The sequence below is a fragment of the Neovison vison genome, chromosome 6, assembly GCF_020171115.1.
Source record: "Neovison vison isolate M4711 chromosome 6, ASM_NN_V1, whole genome shotgun sequence".
Classification (NCBI taxonomy): Eukaryota; Metazoa; Chordata; class Mammalia; order Carnivora; family Mustelidae; genus Neogale; species Neogale vison.
The window spans coordinates 34,618,495-34,639,873 of record NC_058096.1 but is presented as its reverse complement, the minus strand read 5'-3'; the positions used below and the strand labels follow the sequence as shown (position 1 = coordinate 34,639,873).

General features: G+C 37.9%; 1 protein-coding gene across 1 annotated transcript in view; it reads left to right on the top strand.

Moving 5' to 3' along the window:
* Positions 1-1,947: 1,947 nt before the first annotated feature.
* The window catches only part of GBE1 (1,4-alpha-glucan branching enzyme 1), a 270,179-nt gene continuing 250,747 nt past the window's right edge, over positions 1,948-21,379 (top strand). Inside the window, exon 1 of the mRNA XM_044251151.1 lies at positions 1,948-2,231. Coding sequence (XP_044107086.1) covers positions 2,098-2,231 — 134 coding nt within the window. The 5' untranslated portion in view covers positions 1,948-2,097. The remainder of the gene's footprint in view (positions 2,232-21,379) is intronic.

Here is a 21,379-nt window from a genome sequence, read left to right as displayed (position 1 = left end):
TCTGAGTGAACAAGCATGTCATTTAAGTTGTATGATTTACTCCTTGGGTAGAGCCTTACTATTCAAACTGCCCCTAACCAGTAACAGCTGCATCACCTCTGAGCTTGTTGAAATTGCAGAATCTGAGGTACCATCCAGAACTGAATGAGACTAAGTACTTTTAGTGACATCCTCAAGGGATTTAGATGCACATTAAACTTGAAAATACCAGACAAAGGATTAGAGTGGAGAAAGAGTAAAGAGGGAAACTAATTGGGGCACCTGGGTGGCTCAGTTGGTTAAGCATATGCCTTCTGCTCAGGTAATGATCTCAGGGTCCTGGTGTCAAGCCCCACATCAGGCTCCCTGCTCAATGGGGAGCCTGCCTCTCCCTCTCCAACTCCCCCTGCTTGTGCACCCTCTCTCTCTCTGTGACAAATAAATCTTTAAATTAAAAAATAAAAAAAAAAAGAGGGAAACTAGTTAGACATATTAGTCCAAATGAGAGGCTGCTTGTATGAGTGACAGCACAAAGGATGGGAAGACTCATTTAGGGTGTATTTTGGAGATAGTTTACGTCTTCTAGCCAGCTAAATGGAGATTTCTGTAGGTAGTGATACAACCTGGATTTCTGAGAAAAGTTTAGGTTAAGAGATACAGATTTGTGGGTCTATTGGGTAACTTGCTTTCGAGTTTCAAGTGCTGTTTTATTATGTCTTATATTTTACTGACATTTGCGTGTTGTCTTCATGAAAAGTAAGATATGTCTTTCTGAACGTTATCCAAGTCCTCCACTTTCACTCAGAGATCATCTTTTGCTAGGTATTGCTCAAGTCCTTTATTAACCCTTTCACAAAAAAATGTTTTGAATGTTTTAAAACTCAAGGCCAATGCTAATCAAGTCTTCCCTCTCTGTAGCCCCTAGAATTCTCCATATCCAAATCTTAACTGGGGAAGAGACTCAGAGATTCTCCAGTTCCTAGGTTCAAAGCAATTTGGAAACTCCTGGGTTGGTGGGTCCAATTCTCTCCATGTACAATTCTGTACTCTCCAAAAAGAATCGTTAAGCTAGAAGCCAGTTAATGGGAATGAAAGAACATAAGGAAGTTGCAATTAGGGAAGTTTACATAGGGTTCCTCCTTCTTAAGCTAAGAGGAAGAGCGATTTCTTGCATTAGCACTTCATTAGTAAGTGATACATTTGAAATCCAATTTAATGTTCTTCCTATACCATTTGTTTTACCAAGGAGAGTTCAGTTTAATCGTTGAAAAAATTTGTTACAATTATAAACAAGAGCAAATAGGTGGGGGGTGTGTGTTTGACCCCCTTTTTTTTGTTTCTTTGAGGTATGGGAAATGGGCAAAATTCTTGCCACGGTTTCAATTCTCTGCCGCTGGCAACCCAGAGAATAGTACCAGAGCATCGCAGTGTCCCTGGGATCTTCCCAGGATCCTGACTTTCTTTGGTTAATTCATGCGACAGGATAACCCTACAGGAGTTTCTGGGGAGACAATGGTGTGAACAGTCTCAAAGGTATTCCTAGAGCCATACCTAACTTCCTCTCACAGTGAATTTATTTGCGGTCTGCAATACTGCGCTAACGAATTCTCAGAACTTTGAGAAGGTCCCCTGCAAGAAAACCACACATCCCTGTGAAAAGGATGCCACCAGGAGTTGTTTACCGAAGAAAAGCTGAGGGCTAGCTCTGGAGCCAAGTACGGGTCAGGGGAAGGGAGGGCAAGGCTGGGCTCCGGCAGCGGCCTGGACCCGCCTGCCAGGACGGCCTTGGCCCAGCCACGGGGAGGTTGCGGAGGAAGGGGCTAGGCTCCCGGCCTTCAGGGGCTAGCCGCGTGAGTGGGCGGAGGCCCTGGGGGCCTCACCCCCTGCTCGGGAGGTGCGTCCGGGAATCACCCTGGGTCCCGCTCCGCCCCGACGCCGGGGGGGTGGGGGGGACGACGAACGGCCGTTCACTCGGGCTATAAAGGGCCCCGGGCCGCCAAAGCTCCCCTCAGCGTCCTCCGGCTCCGCCTTCGCCGCCTTCCTCCCAACTAGAGCTCCAGATCCCGCTCTGGTTCCAATCGACCCTCTCGGGCTCAGCTACTCGGGCTGCAGCAGAAGATGGCGGCTTCCGAGGCTCCGGCCGACAGCGCTGAGGCGGCGCTGGCTGCAGCCCTGGCGGACGTGCCGGAACTAGCTCGACTTCTGGAGATCGACCCGTACCTGAAGCCCTTCGCCGGGGACTTCCAGCGCAGGTACCGCCTGACGCCACCTCAGCGTTCTCTCCCCCCATCCCCCCTCTCTTCTTAGCGGACAGGCTGCCTTTCAGGCGCGAGCTGCGGGCTCGGGCCGTCCCTCGGTTCCGCCGCGCGCAGGCCCCGCCCCTTAGCGGTCCCGCCTCTTGGGCCCCGCCCCGCCGCTGGCTGGCCCGCCCCCGAGCTCGGAGGGTGCCACTTCTTCGGGTGGGCGGCGGCTTGACCCGGTTTTCTGGGTCCAGTGGCTTTCAGAGTGGTTTGATTACTCTGGCACCCGGGCGGGGCGTGGCGGCCCTGAATAAACTTTCCTCATCCCCTCTCCCTGCCGTTCGAATCCGTGGTTTTGCGCCATTGGGTACGTGCTTTGACTCCCAGCACTGGTTTCCTCAGGCGCGAGCGAGGCAAAGCCACGGCAGGTTTTCTGACCTTTGCATTCACGGAGTTGTCCTGTGAATTGGCGTGTGCGTAACACTCGGCGTGTGTAATCGCGCGTTTGCCTTCTTCGTGTATTTCATTGCAAATACTGTGATTTTTATGTCCAACACGATTCTTTCAGGCAGCTTGTGTTCTTTCCTTGTTACTATATCCTTGTTACTCTTATCAGAGGAGATTAGCGTATTTTGGCCACTTTATTTCCCGCGCGCCAGCTTTGGTGAGTAAACGTAGAGCAACGTTTGTCAGCACCATTTGTCTGTGTTTGGCATTGCCATCCCGAAGAGGGAGAAAGGCCTTTGGAGCCAAACTTCTAGAGAGCGATTTAGGAGCGTTAGGTTTAGTTTGTCCCCTCATCATGCTATCGTAACTCGGTTTAGCACCATAAAGTTGCTGAGATAATAATTGTAAGAGTCGTCAGCTTAACTTCAAAGGTATCGTTTTTAAGATTGAAAGTTGTTATACCAGTGATGGTAGTTATATTTGTGAGATAAGCACATTGTGATTTAATGGCTTTCTGACCTTTTAGCCAAGTGACTCCAGGAGGACAACTACCATGGCAACAATATGCATAGTCGCATTTTCAACTAATAGAAAATTGCCGTTTATTTATTTATTTATTTATTTATTAAGATTTTGTTTATTTATTTGACAGAGAGCACAAGCAGGGGGAGCGGGAGAGGGAGAAGTAAGCCCAATGTGCGCTTGATCCAAGTGGAAGGCAGACACTTAACTGACTGAACCACCCAGGTGCCCCAGAAAATGGCTGTTTAGTTATTGGCAAGAGGCAGGATTGGGGGTACTGGAACAGGGTTGATTTGGAATTTGGAAAAAAAAAAAAAAAAAGAAGTTCATAACTTGGCATTGTCATTTACTACTTGCATTTAATCCAGCAACTATTTATTTCATTTATTTATTTATTTATTTTTTAAGATTTTATTTATTTATGTGACAGAGATCACAAGTAGCAGAGAGGCAGGCAGAGAGAGAGAGAGGAGGAAGCAGGCTTCCGGCAGAGCAGAGAGCCCGATGTGGGGTTCGATCCCCGGACTCCGGGACCATGACCTGAGCTGAAGGCAGAGGCTTTAACCCACTGAGCCACCCAGGCACCCCCAGCAACTGTTTATTAAGGATTCCCTGTGAACAAAAGAAGTTGAAGACACAAAGTTCCATGTAACATCTCATTGCAGAGCTTGTATATCCTAATGAATGCGCTCTCCTCGAAGTAGTCACCTTGAGCTGTTGCTCAGTTGGTCAGGTGATTGGGCCCTTACACACCCTTATGAAATTGCTTTCAGTATTTACAACTTACATTTTCAAAGTGACTCCATAATCTTCATGGTTAAAAATTGGTTTTGTTGTAGAAATAGTTAAGAATTTTGAGCAAAAGGTGGTGGTCATATTTTTTTGATGTGTTTATTAATGATGATCCTAATTTATTTCTATGCTTTGTAAATAACAAAAGACATTTCTAAAAGAAGACTTGTGGGGTGTTTGTTTCCCTACCTTCTTTAAAACAAAAAAAGATCACAGCTGAAGAACAACCCTTGTTAAGTGTTTCTTTCTTGTAATTCACTTCAATGCCATTGGGATTGAAGCAGTTAGGATCCTCTTTTATGATTTGTCAAAATTAATGAGAGGGACAAAGGCCAGAATAAGGAAGTGAGGGGAATCCAGTGTTTTTGATGAAAAGGTTAATCCAGTAGCCCCTTGTATCTCACTCTGACCTGGATTCTACTTCTGGCCTTGGTTCTGAGTAATTGCCATTTCCAGCACACATGTTCCATTTAGGCATATCAAATAGTAATTTGGGATTTTGCAGTAGCAACTTCTATTGTTAACATGTGAAGAATAAAAGGATTCTTCCCTCATAAAATTTGGTCCTGGTTATTTTCTATTTTCTGTTTGTTTCTACTAACCCAGTGGGACATTGTGTCTTTGGTCTGACACGAATATACACCCAGTCATTCAGGCCCAACGTAGTGCTTACCAAGGAGTGAAGAAAATTTAGGTCCCAAGTAACGGTATTTAAGAATGGGATGGGAGAGGTCATTTCTTGTCATTGATAGACTGTCTCATTCTTTCCCAACTGAAGTATCTTCATTAACAATTCTATTATGTACATTTGTTGTTCTTGTTTACCTTTTCTGTAACTGTAAGAATGTCAAAACAAGTGTTAGGATTAATGAATTACTCTGCGACGTAAAATAAAAATTAGTACATTTGTGCGTTTGATAGTCCCAATGATGTCTCATTGGTTACCTTCTCAGATGGGATTTTCCTTTTGGCTGTCCTTTTTTTTTTTTAACCTATTATATATTCTATTAGTTGCTGTGATCATAATTTTAAAACCTTAGTGTTTTAAAACAATAAGATTACTTGTCCCTATATTACATGCCAATGTGTGTCAGGCTCTCCTCATGGTCATCACTCAAGGATTTAGGATGATGAAAGCTTCATTTTGAAACATGCTGCCATAATGTTAGCTGTAGGGAATACAGAACATGTTAAACCATACACTGTTTCTTACAGCTTTTGCCTAAGAGTGAGTCACTTCTGTAGACAATGTTATATTGGCTAGTGTAAGTCAAATGTGACTTCTGGGCCATGTGTGTGAAACAGAGAATTGACATTTGTGTACAGCTTATAGAACAGCACAGTTGCAGTTGCACTTGTCTATACTTTGTGTTTAAAGTTTATTAATATTGGGGCGCCTGGGTGGCTCAGTGGTTTAGGCCTTTGCCTTCAGCTCGGGTCATGATCTCAGGGTCCTAGGATCGAGCCCAACATCGGGCTCTCTGCTCAGCGGGGAGCCTGCTTCCCCCCCTCTCTCTGCCTGCCTCTCTGCCTACTTGTGATCTCTCTCTCTGTCTGTCAAATAAATAAATAAAAAAAATCTATAAAGTTTATTAATATTTTTAGATTTTAATTTAATCCTGATGACAAAACCATGAGGCAGGAAGGTTTTTATTTTTCATGAGTTACAGATGGAGAAGCTGAGATTTGGTTAGTTGCTTAAATTCACATGGCTAGTAGTACTGCAGTTAGGATTAATCTTTCTTTCTAGAACTATTTTCAACAAGTTCACAGACAATGACTTCTTAGTAATTTAGTGGATACATCTTTCTTTCTTTTTCTCTAGCACTGGACATTTTGGATCACTTATTGGATCCTTGAAGCCATTGAAATGTTTTGCTTTTCTTTTATTACCTCTGATGGCTTTTCCTCTGTCTCTGACCATTTAACATAAGAGATTCTCAAGGCTCTTCCCTATGTCCTTTTATGTATTTCTACTTATATACTTTCCCTAGGCATTCTTCTCCATCCCATGGATTCCATTTATGTACTGAGGCTGCCCACATCTGTCTTCAAACTCAAATCTCCTGGTCTCGGTCATATTTATAAATACCTTCATTTTGATGTCCTAGAAGTGCAAAACTCAACATGTGTAAACCAAATTTAGGGTTTTTCATCCCAAACCTGTTTGTTCCTTTATACCCTGTCTCCCTGTGTGGTGGCCTATCTACCAACTGCTCGAACCTAAAAACTTAACATTTATCCTTACTTTTCACTTCTTCTTTTTTCTTATCTCCAGGTAGAGTCAATTATAGCTCCTGTTTTTCAACCACATGCCACTTTATATTCCTACTGCTCTCATCCTACTCATGTTGTTAGCATCTGTAGCCTGGTTTACGAAAACAGCCTCATAATTGCTCCCCCTTTTTGCATTTCCTCAGCAATTCTGCATGGCTTTTAAGGTATAATACAGACTACTTCTCATGATGTGCAAGATTCTGTACTATCTGGTTTCTGTCTACCTTTTTAGCCTCATTATTGGACCTTCCTTCTCACTCTATACCATCTAACCAAAGGGGGCCTAAGGGTCTAGAGAGACAGCTCAGATGTGTGAGAACCGTTCTGTAAGAGACAATGAAATATCACCAGTATAAACTGGAATTGTATCCACTTTATGCGTACACTCCTTTTCAATATTGAAGATTTTCATTTCTTCGTTTGAGCTCACAAGAAGGTAGGGGTCTAGAAAAATCATGAATAAAAGGCAAGTTTAAGAACCAGAAACATTTTTGATTTTTATCAGAAGTGACTCCTTCAGCTCAGTGGAAATGAATTAATAAGTGAACTCTTTTATATATTTTTATTAATATAATTTTCCTCTACCCCATTAAGTAGATCTTTGACAGATGTTTAAAGGATATCAGTTGGCTGTGTGCCGGAATATTATTCTGTGTTGGAAGTCACGTGTTTTGGTCTAGACATGCTTCCAGCTGTGCTTCTGTACATGCTGTTCGTTCTGTTTAATGCAGACTTTGCTGCTATCTTAAATTTCCTAAACATGCTTCTGGAAACAGCTTAGAGAGATATACCTTCCCTGATTTCTCCCCATCCTTATACCTTCTTCCAGGCTGGCTGAAGAGCCTCACTTCTTATCTGCCACCTTGAACATCCCCATCCTAAGGGTGTTCACCCACTGTCATGTAGTTGTCTTTCTGCCCTTTTGTATCCCTGGCTAGATCGCTTGCTCCCATGGGTGGGCGCTTTCTCTGTGTAGTTTGTTTACTCTTGTCTTCTCAGTCCATAGAACCATACCTGGCTTATAGGAAACAGAGTAGCATTTGCATGAATGTGTTCTTGTTCTGAGTCTACTTATTTTTCATAGCAATAAATCTCAGGTCAACTTACCTTGAGCTAAAATGTGGGGAATGCTAGGCTCAACAGAGAAGAAGCAGTAGTTACCAGAGGATTATGTATAATAGTCTAGGGAAGGAAATATATGTTCGAGTAAAGAGTTAAAGATAACTAGAGAAAAATCAAGAAAATCATTATTAATTAGATATTCCCACAGAGTCTAAAGGTTTAGTTGCTGAAGGGATGTTCAGTTTGAGAGAGCCTGATGTCAAATAGTGTGCTCAAGAATGGGAGGACTGTTTTTTGTGACCCCAAGCATACCAAGTGTTACAATTACAGTGAACATCTCTATTGGAAACGAAAATAGCTTTTACATGGTAGCTAATCAGAGTGGGAAAGCACTTTGGAGTTGGTGTGTCAGCAGCCACACCAAAAATTGATTCTCACAGCACAGAAATTTTATATCATAGCTGCATGGTGCACTTTTTTCTCAGTGCCTGGCCAAGTTGTTGGCTCTGAGGAAAGTCAAATGTCAGTGATTCTAGAAGGCAGGGAAAAATCTAAAGATTACAAGATGTATCTTGCCCACTCTTCTGTACTAGTAGATTTATTTGCCCTTTGCAGCTGCGATCTGTACTAACTCCAGTTACTCCTGAATTTTCTACAGTGATGGGCAAGAGGCTCTGACCTCTTTTCATTTTCAAAGTGCCTTAAAATGACTTGATGGAGCATTTTGGTTTAGTTTAGGCTCTGGTGCCTGCTGTACCACCTCCTGAGAAATGACTCTTTATGTGATAACTTCTTAGAGGATTCAGTTCGGCTCCCACCAAGCTGGCCCTAGTTAGTCAGCAAGGTGTTAATATAGTCCCTGTGAAATGTGCTATAGTTTTAGACTGATAAGAATATCATGCTGCTGTTATTTGAAAGCATGTATTAAACTTCAATTATACATTTGTAGATATTAAAGGAAAACATGAAAGTGTTTTCATTGGAGAGAATTGCTACTATCAGTTCATTCTAAAGTAAGTTGATTTTTCAGTAAAGAGTACATTCTTTTCTTGTGATGTCTGCCCCTCAGTAGATGCTTACCACTGTTTTGAATCCAGGGTTCTTTTGTGTTTAACATCTAAAAGCGGCATATTCTGTTTTGTATTTAGATTATAGTACATTAATGAAAGGTAAAACCGCATTAAACATATGTTATTATACAATTTACATTCATTAATTTATTATATATCTATATTGCATCTTACTTGATGTTAAGCTATAGAGACTAATTCGTAAAACTAGTGTTTTGATGTTTAAATGATTAGAACAGTTTAGATTCTGAATTTAGTTTCCTAACATGTAAAATGGGAAAATGTATAAAAATATTGATGTGTATATGTAAGAGCAAGATGTGTGTGATGTAAGAGCAAGATGAACTTTTGAACTTGAGCCCTCAGGTGTGCTAGTAGTTTTGAATCTGAGGGCAAATTAATCAACCTCTGTGAACCTTAGTTTCCGTTTCTGAAAAGAGTGGGATGGTACCTACCTTCTAGGAGTGTCTTGAGGACTAGGGATATATTGAAGATCCTCAGTAAATAAATAATAGTTATTTGATGATGATAATATTATAAGCAAAATAGACTTCCATCATAAATATTCACTAGGATATTGTTTTCAAAAGATTTTATCATTGTTAGCGTCTTCAATACTGTGTCTTGAAATCAACTATCAGATTCATAACATGACCAGAAATTCTCCACAATTCTTCCATTTTGTTGGATGACATCTTTACTTTAGGGATTCTTTCTTTTTTCCTAGTAGAGCTATTGTGTGAATTAGGTGAGGAGGTGGTAATGTTAATTATAGTCTAGTATACAGGGAAAAGAATATGTTTAAACTTTGATCCTTAATTTGGAGAGGAAATGAGAAGGCAATTGTCTGTTTACTATAAGCTGAAGGCAAGATGAGTTCTGGTATAATGCGCACAAAACTCCCTTTAGAGAGAGAGAGGTAAATGCTAGCCTGCAGGAACTCACACTCTTCTTTTGATCTTCCTTTTCCGTCTTTTCTCATCTTTTATCTAACTGCTAACTGTTCATATTCTTGGACATCAAACAGCTACAGGGATTTTATTCCTCCTGAACTCTGGATGGTTGGAGGACTGGTCATATCAAGTTTACTGATAAACAGGAATAACTTTGAAAATAAGAAAAAATATATAGCAGCAGCTTTAAAGTTTGAAAATAAAAGAATTATCCAGCCAAGTCCGAACATATAATCTATTAGTAAGAATAAAATTTAAATCCTGTATCTTGCCTTGTCTTTTCTCTCTCTTTATTTGATGATTTCAGTTATTTTCAATATGCTTGATTTTGCAATGAGTTGTATAAAAGAGAAAAATGGAATATTCGTGTGTGTTTTAGTAGATCCATTGAACAGAAATTACAGTGAGTCACAGTCTCTGGGTATGTACTTTAGGTCTGTAATCTAAAGTAGGATAATCAAAGGGATTGTCCTGGGTGGCTCAGTCAGTTAACTATCTGCCTTTGGCTTAGGTCACGATCCCTGATTCCTGGGATCGAGTCCCACGACAGGCTCCTTGCTCAGCAGGGGAGTCTGCTTCTCCCTCTGTCTGACGCGTTCCCAGCTTGTGCTCTCTCTCTCTGACAAATAAGTAAATAAAATCTTTAAAAATAAATAAATAAAATATGATAATTAGAAACCAAGCATACAGGTACACTTCTTGTGTAGGTAACCTTCAAGTTTTCCAAATATTTAGCAAGTAAGAATTAAATATTTCTTTTACAAATGAAATCATGTTATTCAATATCATATATAAATTATTTTCATTTTCATAAATTATTAACAACAGCCACAGGTTATATTTAATTATGAATCACTGCATAATATAGGTATATTCTCTGTTACAAAAGCATAATAAAGTCAATTATCCTGTAGGTCTGTGTAACAGAAAACCCAGTGTGCCCTCAACTAACAGAAAAGCCCACGGACTGATTATTAAAGTACAACTTTGTATTTCTGACAAAGAAAGAGAACATGAATGGTTTGGGCTTTAGCGCTCAGCCATCCTTTATCTTTCTGTTCTACCATCCTTTGCTTGTGGTCTTTCTTCTTACGCTTAGAAGATGGCCGGGCACATCTAGGCCCCACATCTGTTTCCCTAGCAGGAGCATGTTCATTCCAGCTTTTGTCCATTTTAGCGAAGCATGTGTTAGATTTCCTGTAAACTTCATCTAGGTCTTTCAGTTTACAAATTATTGACTAGAACTGTCCCATGGTCATTCTTAACTGAAAGTGAGCCTTGATGGTTAAGGCTTTTTGTTACGTACACCTTCCTGAGAAAAGTCCTTTGGCTTCACCTATGGTGAGAGCATCCCAGAGCTCTTCCCTTTGCTCCAAAGGCTGACACCGTTTCTGCATAAGATGAAAACCTTTAGTGAGACTATATGTTGTAGTTCTCTAATATCACATCTGTGTACAAAACCTTCTGAGCAGAACCCAGGTATTTTCATTTCTCTCAAGAGACGTCTACAGCCACATCCCTCAATATCACCAATCTCTTGAGTCATGGTTTTCACTTTCCTAAACCTGATCTGTGTTTTTTCTGGATTATTTTCTTAGAGAAATATAGAGACTTTGACTGCTCTGGTCCTCAAAATGAACTGATTGGGTCTCCTCAGCTACCTGGCTCCAAGACTTGGGAACACCACTGTCTTTTCCTTTTAATTTCACAGATTGTTACTCTTAAAAAATAATGAGAATATTTTGAGAGGAAATGCGTTTGTCAGTTACTAATAACTTTTCATGTATTCTTGGGTTCATTAAAAAATGATCTGATTTATCTTTAAGTTATATCGTATTTGTAAGGTTGGAAAGAAGAACTAAATTAAAGATGTCAGTTAATTTACGTTCAATCTTTAAACACAAATTGTCTTTTGTTATCTGACAACCTGCACATTTATGAGGCTTTACCAGTATACCTTCCTGTCCTTTTCTTTTGAGAGCTTGAGATGAGTGACTGTCATTCTCACAATATATCTAGCACAGACTTTTTATATAAATAAAGGATTTTATCATCATAGGTAAGTTTAGTGTTTTGTCTTTGATAATAGGATTAAAGAGCAATTTATGGAAGAGTGCAGTTCCTCTTTGGTGTCAGAGAAGATCGTTGCTGTGTCTGGGTCATATAGATTTTCTCTCCTAAGAGATTATGTACCTACTAGCCATGATTGTTCTGTACTATTATTTAGATCATGAGTAACTAATGTCTGATTTACTATTGGTTTTTAATTTTTTTCCAGCGTTTTCTCAAGAGGATTGGTTATTATCCCAGGATTTTGGAAGTTCACAAATGAGTTCATATTTATTATTTCCATTTTTTTTCCTAGCTGTGATCTTTCTGTGTTAAATATCTGATACTTCTGTTATTTGTACATTTTTATTGTTGTTTACGCATGGGAGTCTTCCATCCTCTTGACCGCTTCAGTTGGCGTGTTATGTTGGTTGTTTAAAATTGTGCTTGCTAGTGATAAGAGTATAATGAAACTAACAGATCTCTTTTCGCTTCACTTCCCTAAGGTGCCCTTTATTGAAAACTCTATGCTGTCTCTGCAGTATTAGGTAAACCTCTACTCACAAATACAACACATAAGCAGGAAGTACATAGAGTATTAAATTAGCTGAAGTTTTGTTGCAGCAGGTCCAGAGTACCTTTAGACGTAGAAGTCTTTAAAAAGAAACAAAAAACAATGAGCCAAAAAAAAAAAAAAAAAAAAAAAAGGTTAGAGGACATTTAAAAATAGCATGAATTTGGAGAACTGCAAATTATATTAGACTGGATTTAAAGAAGAAATATTTTGAAATAATTATAGATTCATAGGAAGTTGCAAAATAGTTCAAAGAAGGCTCCTGTACCCTTTCTCAAACTTGCCCCCATGGCAATATTCTTGCCTAACTATACTGCAGTCTCAAAACCAGGAAGTGAACATTGTCACAATCTACAGACCTTCTTCAGATTTCATGGATTTTTATAACACATGCACTTATTTGTGTGTGTCCACTTTTTTGCAATTTTATTGAAAGTGTATATTGACGTAACTACCACTGTAATGATGATATGGAATTATTACATCCATGGACTTAAAGGAGCTCCCTCATTCTTTTATACTCACACTATTCCCTTCCCCCATCTCTAACCTTTGGCAACCAGTGGTTTGTTTTCCATTGCTAGAACATGTGTTTTTCATTTTTAGAATGATATGAAAATTAAATGCTACAGTATACAATCTTTGGTTATTGACTTTTCCTTGAGATCTATCCCAGTTGCATAGATGAATAGTTTATTCCTTTTTGTCACTGAATAATATTCTACTGTATATATGTACCACAATGTATCTGTTCACCTGTTGAAAGACATGTGGATTATTTCTAGCTATTGGCTAATTAAAAATATTGCAGTAAAGTTGAGATATTCATATTTACATATGGGTTTTACATTTCTGGGAAAAATGTCTATGAGTGTGAATGCAGGGTCATATGGCGAGAAAATGTTCAGTTTTATAAGAAATTGCCAAGCTTCTCCATAATGTCTCTGCCATTTTGCACGCCAGTCAGAAATATATGCAAGATCCAGTTTATCTGCATTCTTGTCAACATTTGGTATTGTCACTTTTTAAAAAGTTAACCATTTTGATATGTGGATAGTGATAGATCATTGTGGTTTTAATTAGCATTTTTCTAATAGCTAATTATGTTGAAAATCTTTTAAAGTAGCATACTTGCCAACTCTAGATCCTCTTTGGTGAAATGTCTTTTCATGCCTTTTGCCCATTTTCTAATTGGGTCTTTTTTTTTTTTTTTTTAACCTTTGAGTTTTGAGACTTTTAAAAACATATTCTAGATATAAGTTCTTGCCAGATATTTGTTTTGCAAATACTTGCCTTTTCATCTCCTAAGAGGGTCTTTAACAGAAAAGTTTTTAATTCTGATGAAGCCCAATTTACTGATTTTTGTTGTTGTTGTCCTGCGAATTGTGCTGAGAGCTCTTTGCCTAGCTCTAGGATCTGAAGATTTCCTCTAATGTTTCTCCTGGAAGTTTTATTGGCTTACCTTTTACATGTAAGCCTTTGACTCATTTTCAGTAAATTTTTATGTAAGATTTGAGGTTTCGCTTGAGGTTTATTTTATTGCCTATGTATATTTGATTCTTTTTAAGGATCATAAACTGACATACTTGTATTAGGAAGCCACCTGGCCAAAAATAAGTTGGTGTTTAGTTAAGTATCACTGAAATATATGAATGATGACAATTGTCGTCTTGTGTAACGTTTTTTTCAATATTTAATTTTCATATTTTTCTTATGCCATAGCATTACTTGATTTATATTATAAACATGTGCAGGTTAAATTTTAATTTGGCTTTTTAAGGTTTTTCTTATTTCACGCCTTAGAACCCACCTGTTTGTCAGTATCACATATTGTTCAGTTCTGTATTATAGAAAATATTGCTTTTAAAAACAAAGTTTCATTCATTTTGTCTGTTTACTTGGCTTAAATAACAAGCAAACCTTCAAAAATTTTTTTTATACTTTTGCTTGTAGGAATGAATGTGTTTAATCTTAACTAAAGTAATGTTAATATTCCTTAAGATTAGCTACGTTTTATCTAACTAAAATTAGCCTTTGGTTTATTTCAATCTTAATATTTACTTTGATGTTTGTCAGATTCATTGTGCTATTAATATAATAGAAATCAGAGCATGTCGATTTCCAGACAGAAATTGCTTGGGTGTTGAGAGATGAAAGTTCTTAGCTCATTTATTTGATAAAATTTATAAAATTTATGAGGAAGATAGCTAAAAATTTACCTGTCTTTTTTTTTTTTTTTAAGATTTTATTTTATTTATTTGAGAGAGAGAGACAGTGAGAGAGAGCACGAGCGAGGAGAAGGTCAGAGAGCGAAGCAGACTCCCCATGGAGCTGGGAGCCTGATGTGGGACTCGATCCTGGGACTCCAGGATCACGCCCTGAGCTGAAGGCAGTCGTCCAACCAACTGCGCCACCCAGGCGTCCCAATTTACCCGTCTTTAAACAGAAAAGTAAAGTGGAACTTTTGAGGATTTTTAAATTCTAATTACTCACTGTGATGAATATGATGCTCTGAATATCTAAAAGAGACTTCTGCCAACTCTACTGAGAATAAGTTAATCATCACAATAATAATAATTACAATTTATGTACAATTTATGTACAAATTATGTACACATCATTTTATGTGCACTGGGTCTGAGATATGCATTTCTCAGAATCTCCCAGGTGATGCTGGTGCTGCTGTTTCACAGATATTTTGATTAGCAAGGCACAGCATGACCCCACCCTCAATTTAAAACTCAGCAATGGGCCAAATTTTATTCTATAAATATTTAAGTTATATATTCTAACTTTTTTGAAAACAAATAATCTGTATATACTCATATAGTTAACCAGATTATTTAATTTTATAATGGTCACAATGATTTTTCTACTTACAGTAGGTAAAGGGAGTTTTATTTTATCATTATCAAAGTTACTTTTTCTTTTGTCTGCATTGTGAGTTTCAGTGTTGCATATATGTCTTTTGGATAAGATATAGAAAATGACTACGTATAGAAAACTATTCCCCACACTGGTGTTCCAGGGTATATGTGTGCATCTGAGTCAGGCTGTTTAATTAATTTGTTTATTTAACAGACCTATTTTTGACATCCTCATTGTCCCAGGCATTTCTCTGTGAATGGACAGTAGGACAATTATGAGCAAAGTAGGCTTCCTCTCTGACAGGAGCTTTAATTGGGGAGATGAACGAATAAATGCAATTATAGTAGATATTTGTGCATAAAATTCAGTATAAGGAATATGAAAGCATATCCAGTTCTGTTAAGGAAGGGGAGTTTGTACCACAAAGAAGTTCATTTGAATTGCCTGAAATTCTTAAGATACTTTTTTTATAAAAGAAGGACTGAGTCTTGACGAGTGTGGACAAAGCCTGAGACTTTTTTGGAAGGAGTCAAAGAATATAATAGCTATAATATTAATCTTCATTAAACTATGATGAAGCTATCATATGACTTCTACACAGTTTTTGTTGCTTTAAAGTGAAAGTTGACTTGCAAAAATGGTTCAGTTGCAAAATATGCTTGTGTAAGAATTGCCACATTGTGTAAGAACTGAAGCCTCTAAAATAGTTCATAAATTATATTTGATGACCTATTAGCATATTTCTTTAACGGATAAACCCATTTGGAAGAGATTGTGGATTCTTTTTAGAGGCAATGAAGCAATTCCTAAGTAAGCTAAGGTCACCCATTCCTGAGTGAGTCAGGGAGATATTTTGATGATTGTCACCTAGTCAAGAAGGTCTCAGAAGTGCACATGAACGCTGAGTGCCTCCTCCTGACCCCACTCTAAGTGTCTCACTTAGATTAGCACTACCCAATAGAAATATAATATCAGTCACATATGTAATTTCAAGTTTTCTAGTAGCTAATGGGAAAAGATAAAAAGAAATGGATAAAATTAATTGTATAGTATATATTATTTAACCCGATATATTCAAAATAGTACATATTTAGAAGAAGAGTTTTTATAGGAAGAGTTGGTATAACTGATAAAGACAATGAAGAGAAAGATTAAGGAGGGAGAGTTTCAGTCAGCTTTGTGTTCCTGATTACAGAGGAAAGTATTCCCATGATGATTCTAATTTTGCCTAAGAGAGGGAGTCAGCAATTATTGACTGCTGACTTGTTTTTAATAATACTTGAAGAGAAATATAAATGGGTGATGTTGTAAATGTAAACGTGGAGATAGGCCATACTTACTTAATTGTAGCTGACTAGGTAGTCATGTCTTCCCCAAGTCAGTTGACTTGACTTGTCCACAGTCACCTTTTCATTTAGGTGAGTCTTATTTAGGTCATATTTTCATATGCTGAATGCCTTACATCTATCCACTAAAGCAAAAACAAACACAAAATGAAACTAAACAGCCAAAGTAAGTATGGCCTTTTTTGATAAAGTGAGATTAGGTAGCTCCTCTGTGCTGTCGTGGTCCTAGACCTTCCAAGATGTGCCAGCCTTACTTTGACTCAGCCAATGACAGCTGTCCCTAATTTTGTTGTCCTAAGAATCTAGCTTATTTACTGTGACTCATTATGACTTGCATTATTCCTGAGTTGGTCTCTGCTCGTAAGAGAGAAATGTTGGAAGGACTGCTCCGTGATCACTCTTGAAACTATTGACAGTCTTGTGGGTGGTGTGCATGTATGAACATGAGTGTTCTGTTATTTTATGACCTTTTCTTTGTGACTTGCTGTTCTTTCTTTCTTTTTTTAAGATTCATTTATTTATTTATTTAACAGACAGAGATCACAAGTAGGCAGAGAAGCAGGCAGAGAGAGAGGAGGAAGCAGGCTCCTAGGAGCAGAGAGCCCAATGCGGGGCTTGACCCCAGGACCCTGAGATCATGACCCGAGCCGAAGGCAGAGGCTTCGCCAGGCGCCCCTGTGACTTGCTTTTCTTATTTTGACTATATGGTATAGTCTATATACAGAATTTCTTCTGTATTTATACTTTTTATTTATTTTATTTCTGCTTACTTTTCATACTTAATAGTTACCATTGTAATAAAAAAATAAAAAAATAGTTATCCTTGTAATAATAAAAGACAGTACTGTTTATAAAAGTGTTTGTGGTCATGAAGTGCCAAATTCTTCCAATGGAATGCTGTTTTCCTTCTCTCTTTAGTATTGTGTACTTCACCTTATAGCTTCTCAGTTCATGCTGACTCACTGTGCATCCCAGGGATGCCGGGTGTGCGTCTTGAATTTAAGAAGAGAAGGATATATTTAGGGAACACATTATTGTCTTTTAGTTGTTTTCCAGAGAGCTTAGAATAGAGGTTTTTATTCAGGGGGTGTTTGCAAGTAGATTTTGGCTGGGAGTCTGGTCCCGCTTGTTCTGCATTATTAGAAATATAGAAATATTTATTACTATTGTTGTTGGAGAGTCCCTAGAAACGCTTGAAAGTAATTCTTCTATCATGTAGTGGCCTGTGGTGGGCAAAACCTCTCTCACATATAGCTTAACCTTTCTCGTGTTTAATACTACTCATGAAGAAGATTGTAATTTGTGCATTGTGCTTTTATCAGGTTGCTGTTCCCAATGCAGTTAGTGTAATTTTTCATTTCCTAACTGTCCTCGGGCAATTCTATTTAACATGCTTTCTATTTCAGAACATTCTCCTATTTAAAAAACTTCTTTTGCCTCAGGCCCAACATGCTTTTCCAGCCAGGCCACTAGTAATTTCTATCCTTGCTGGCTTCATTCACCTTCACTGTTAAAATTTTATATAGATTTCCTAGGAATGTCTTTTTTTTTTTTTTTTTTTTAATGGCATAGCAAATTCTGGGATAGCTAAGCCTTCTATTTGTTGATGTTACTTTGATTTACAGAAATAACATTTTTATTACTAAGAAGAAGACGTGTCTAGTTTTTATTTTTTCTTTCAAATCTGTGTTAGATTGTAAACTAGACTTTGTTTTCGTAATGAATAGAATTTTAACTTTTCACCTGAACTTCTAAAGTTGGCCACAAAATGTGCTTGAACACTAGACAACACTAGACTAACACTAGAATAAGAGGCTGTTTCACTGATTTTTAAAAAAGGGGCTCATTCAAGTTCATTTAATAGGTAGCAAATTCCTTTTTAAGATGGTCTCTTAAAAGTGAGTGAAACAAATTATCTAGATTGCCATCGAAATGATCATAATTTTGGCTTGATTTTAACCTTCTCTCCTTTCATACAACACAATTTTGGCTTGATTTTAGCTTGAGGTGAAGCAGCATTGTAAGTTGAGGCTCTTGAAGGTGATTTTGGGTCTGAATTTGGTAATAATGATATATTGTAGAGGGATTTAGGTTTCTAATGAGGACAGTCTGGTAAACAGAGGCATCCAAGAGAAAGCCTTTGTTATCATTAGCCACTCGCCACTCTGCCTTACACCAAAGTAGATTTTGAAATATCTATTATGAAATCAAGTTTTTCAAGTGTTTGCAGGGAATATATATAGAGATCTCAGTACTAAAATTTGAACTCTGACTATGATATAAATATGTATTATACATTTTTATATGTGTACATATTATATGTGTGTTTGTGTGTATAAATGACTTTTATATCATGTCTCATCTGATTCGGAATAAATGTTTTCCTATTCATCGTGGTGCTGATATCTGTGTAAAAACATGGCAGAAAATGGGGATTTTCTTCTCTTTGGGGATAGTCATCATAGTGTTAAAAAGGAGAAAGGAAGAGTACTTCTTTTTTTGGGTTATAGTTTGCATTTTAAATTTCATTGCTGTTCCTCTCAACTTCCATCTGTGTTGACATTTGGGAATTTTGTCATTGCTCTTTCTCAAGTAGAGTGGAAAAGCTTAAAACAGAATTTACACTTTAAAATACAACAGAGGCTCTGTCACATCGTGATTCACTCCAGGTCTGAGTACTTTTTCTTTGGCCAAAAAAAAAATTTTTTTTTTTTTTGTTGAACAAAATATTTCTCAAGCTTATGACACTGCTCATTATTTTATATTATTAACAACCATTTGCATTAATGGAAAGCTCTGGCTGAAAACACAATGATAAATATTAAAATTTTAAGCACTTAATATTTTATAATACCAAAGAGATATTTTCATATGGATGTATTATGAATTAATTGCTATTTATTAATGATGTGGTTTTATTTTATTTATTTTACGTTATTTTTTAATTAAGGTTCATTTGTAACCTTGGAAATAGTAAAAATGTGGATGAACTGCAAATAGCCATGAACAGATTGGGTGCTGTATGATCTTTCTTTCTTTTTTTTTTTACCCTTAACTTTCTAAATCCCAGTTGGTTGGCACGCATTCATTTTCTCTCCCTCCCTCTACTCCCCTTCACTATCCCAACTGTGTGTGTGTGTGTGTGTGTGTGTGTGTGTGTGTGTGTGTAGGAAAGAGAGAAAGGATCTCTTGGCTGAATAACTAGTAGCCCACACCTCCGTTTAGTTACTGACAGGTTTGGCTGATTGACCTGTTTTAGTCCATTTGGACTGCTATAACAGAGCACCAAAGTGCCTTAAACAACAGGAAATGTATTTCCCACAGTTGTGGACATGTGAAGTCTCAGATGAAAGCTTTTTGGCAGATTGCAGTGTCTGGTAAAGGCACTCTTCCTGATTTGCAGATTTCTGTCTTCTCCCTGTATCCTCACTTGACAGAGAGGAGAGGGAGAAAAACAGTAAGCTTTCTCCAATCTGTGTAAGGGCACAACCATTCATAAAGGCTCCACTGACATGACCTAATCACCTCTCAAATACCCACCCCTTCCTCTACCATCACATTGCGGTTAGAATTTCAGCATACGAATTTTAGGGGGATACAAGCATGGAGTGCATAAGTCCCTAAGACTGTCTAGCTCTTAGTGTTTGTGATGGATTTTGTGGGTAAAGTGAATTTTTAGATTTTAAACAGTGTATGTTCATGCTTGCGTGTGTGTCCTGCCGCACTTTGAGACAGTACAGCAGAAACTGTCATTTTCTAAGGCAGCCATGAGACTAGTGACCATTTAATAATAACTTTTAATAATGATGGCTACATGATTGAAATTAAGGAACAGTAGATTTTGGGGGCCGTTAATTTTAAGTACTATAAAAGGCAAAAAAGGAATATTGTAAGTCTCCCCAATTTTTTTTTAAAGATTTTATTTATTTATTGACAGAGATTACAAGTAGGTGGAGAGGCAGGCAGAGAGACAGGGGGAAGCATGCTCCCTACTGAGCAGAGAGCCCGATGCCGGGCTCGATCCCATAACCCTGGGACCATGACCCGAGCCCAAGGCAGAGGCTTTAACCCACTGAGCCGTCCAGGTGCCCCAAGTCTCCCAAATTTTTTACCTTCAAATTGGTAAGACTGGGACTCTTAAAAGTTCCGGGGTTCATGGGAAGTGAGGCAGAGTTCTGGTTATAGGCAGACATAATTCATTCATCAGGTAGCCTGGGAAGGAATAAGTAAGCTATTTTTATTTCCTCAAGTTGAAATAATTATAATGAAATTTTTTTGGAGAAAAATAAGATCTGAGAAGGAAAGGATAGTTTAAGAGCACTTATAGCATTTTAGTTTTCTTATAAAACATAACAATAAATAATGGTGCTAACTCTGGACTAAACAGATACAAGTGGATATCATACCAATAATTAAGCATTCATTTTAATGTTTTTGATAAGACCTTAAGCCATTTCTTTCCACTTTCCTCCTTGCCTTGTCATTAGAGATCTGTAGGTACATTTAACTTATAAAGAAGGAAGAGATGCAAATAATTTATATTAGATTTCTTTGTGTTTGATTTGGATATTCCCATGTAGGAGCGATGTAGTAAAATTGGTGTATACTTTTGAATGTATTAGATAGGGAAGTATTTATTTCTTGAGTAGATGTTTAGGAAGAGTGGAGACCCTACCACATAATTTCTCTATAATCGTAATAAAAGTTAATTACTAATTTCAGAGACATTCATTAGGTATTAAACATATTTTTATGCTAACTGAACCCTTTATTCTGTTTCCTTTCCTCCTCTTTGCTTTCCATTGGTTCCATCTCTTTTCTGTGAACTTTAGTTGATTTTCTGGCTGATCAGCTGATTAAAGGTAAAGTGATAATAGCTGATAATAACTTAATATTGTACTGTTATGTGTTTTATATATTTAAATGACTGTATTTGCAGGCTAATTGAAGATCATCCATTTGAGAATTTTTGGACTTTCAGCGAGGGAGCGTTTTTGTTTTTAAACTGTGTCCACCTTTATGTAATGCTTACTCTTAAGAAAAGCCAACACATGGGACACCTGGGTGGCTCAGTGGGTTAAGGCCTCTGCCTTCGGCTCAGGTCATGATCTCAGGGTCCTGGGCTCGAGCCCCACATGGTGCTCTCTGCTCAGCAGTGAGCCTGCTTCCCTTCCTCTCTGCCTGCCTCTCTGCCTACTTG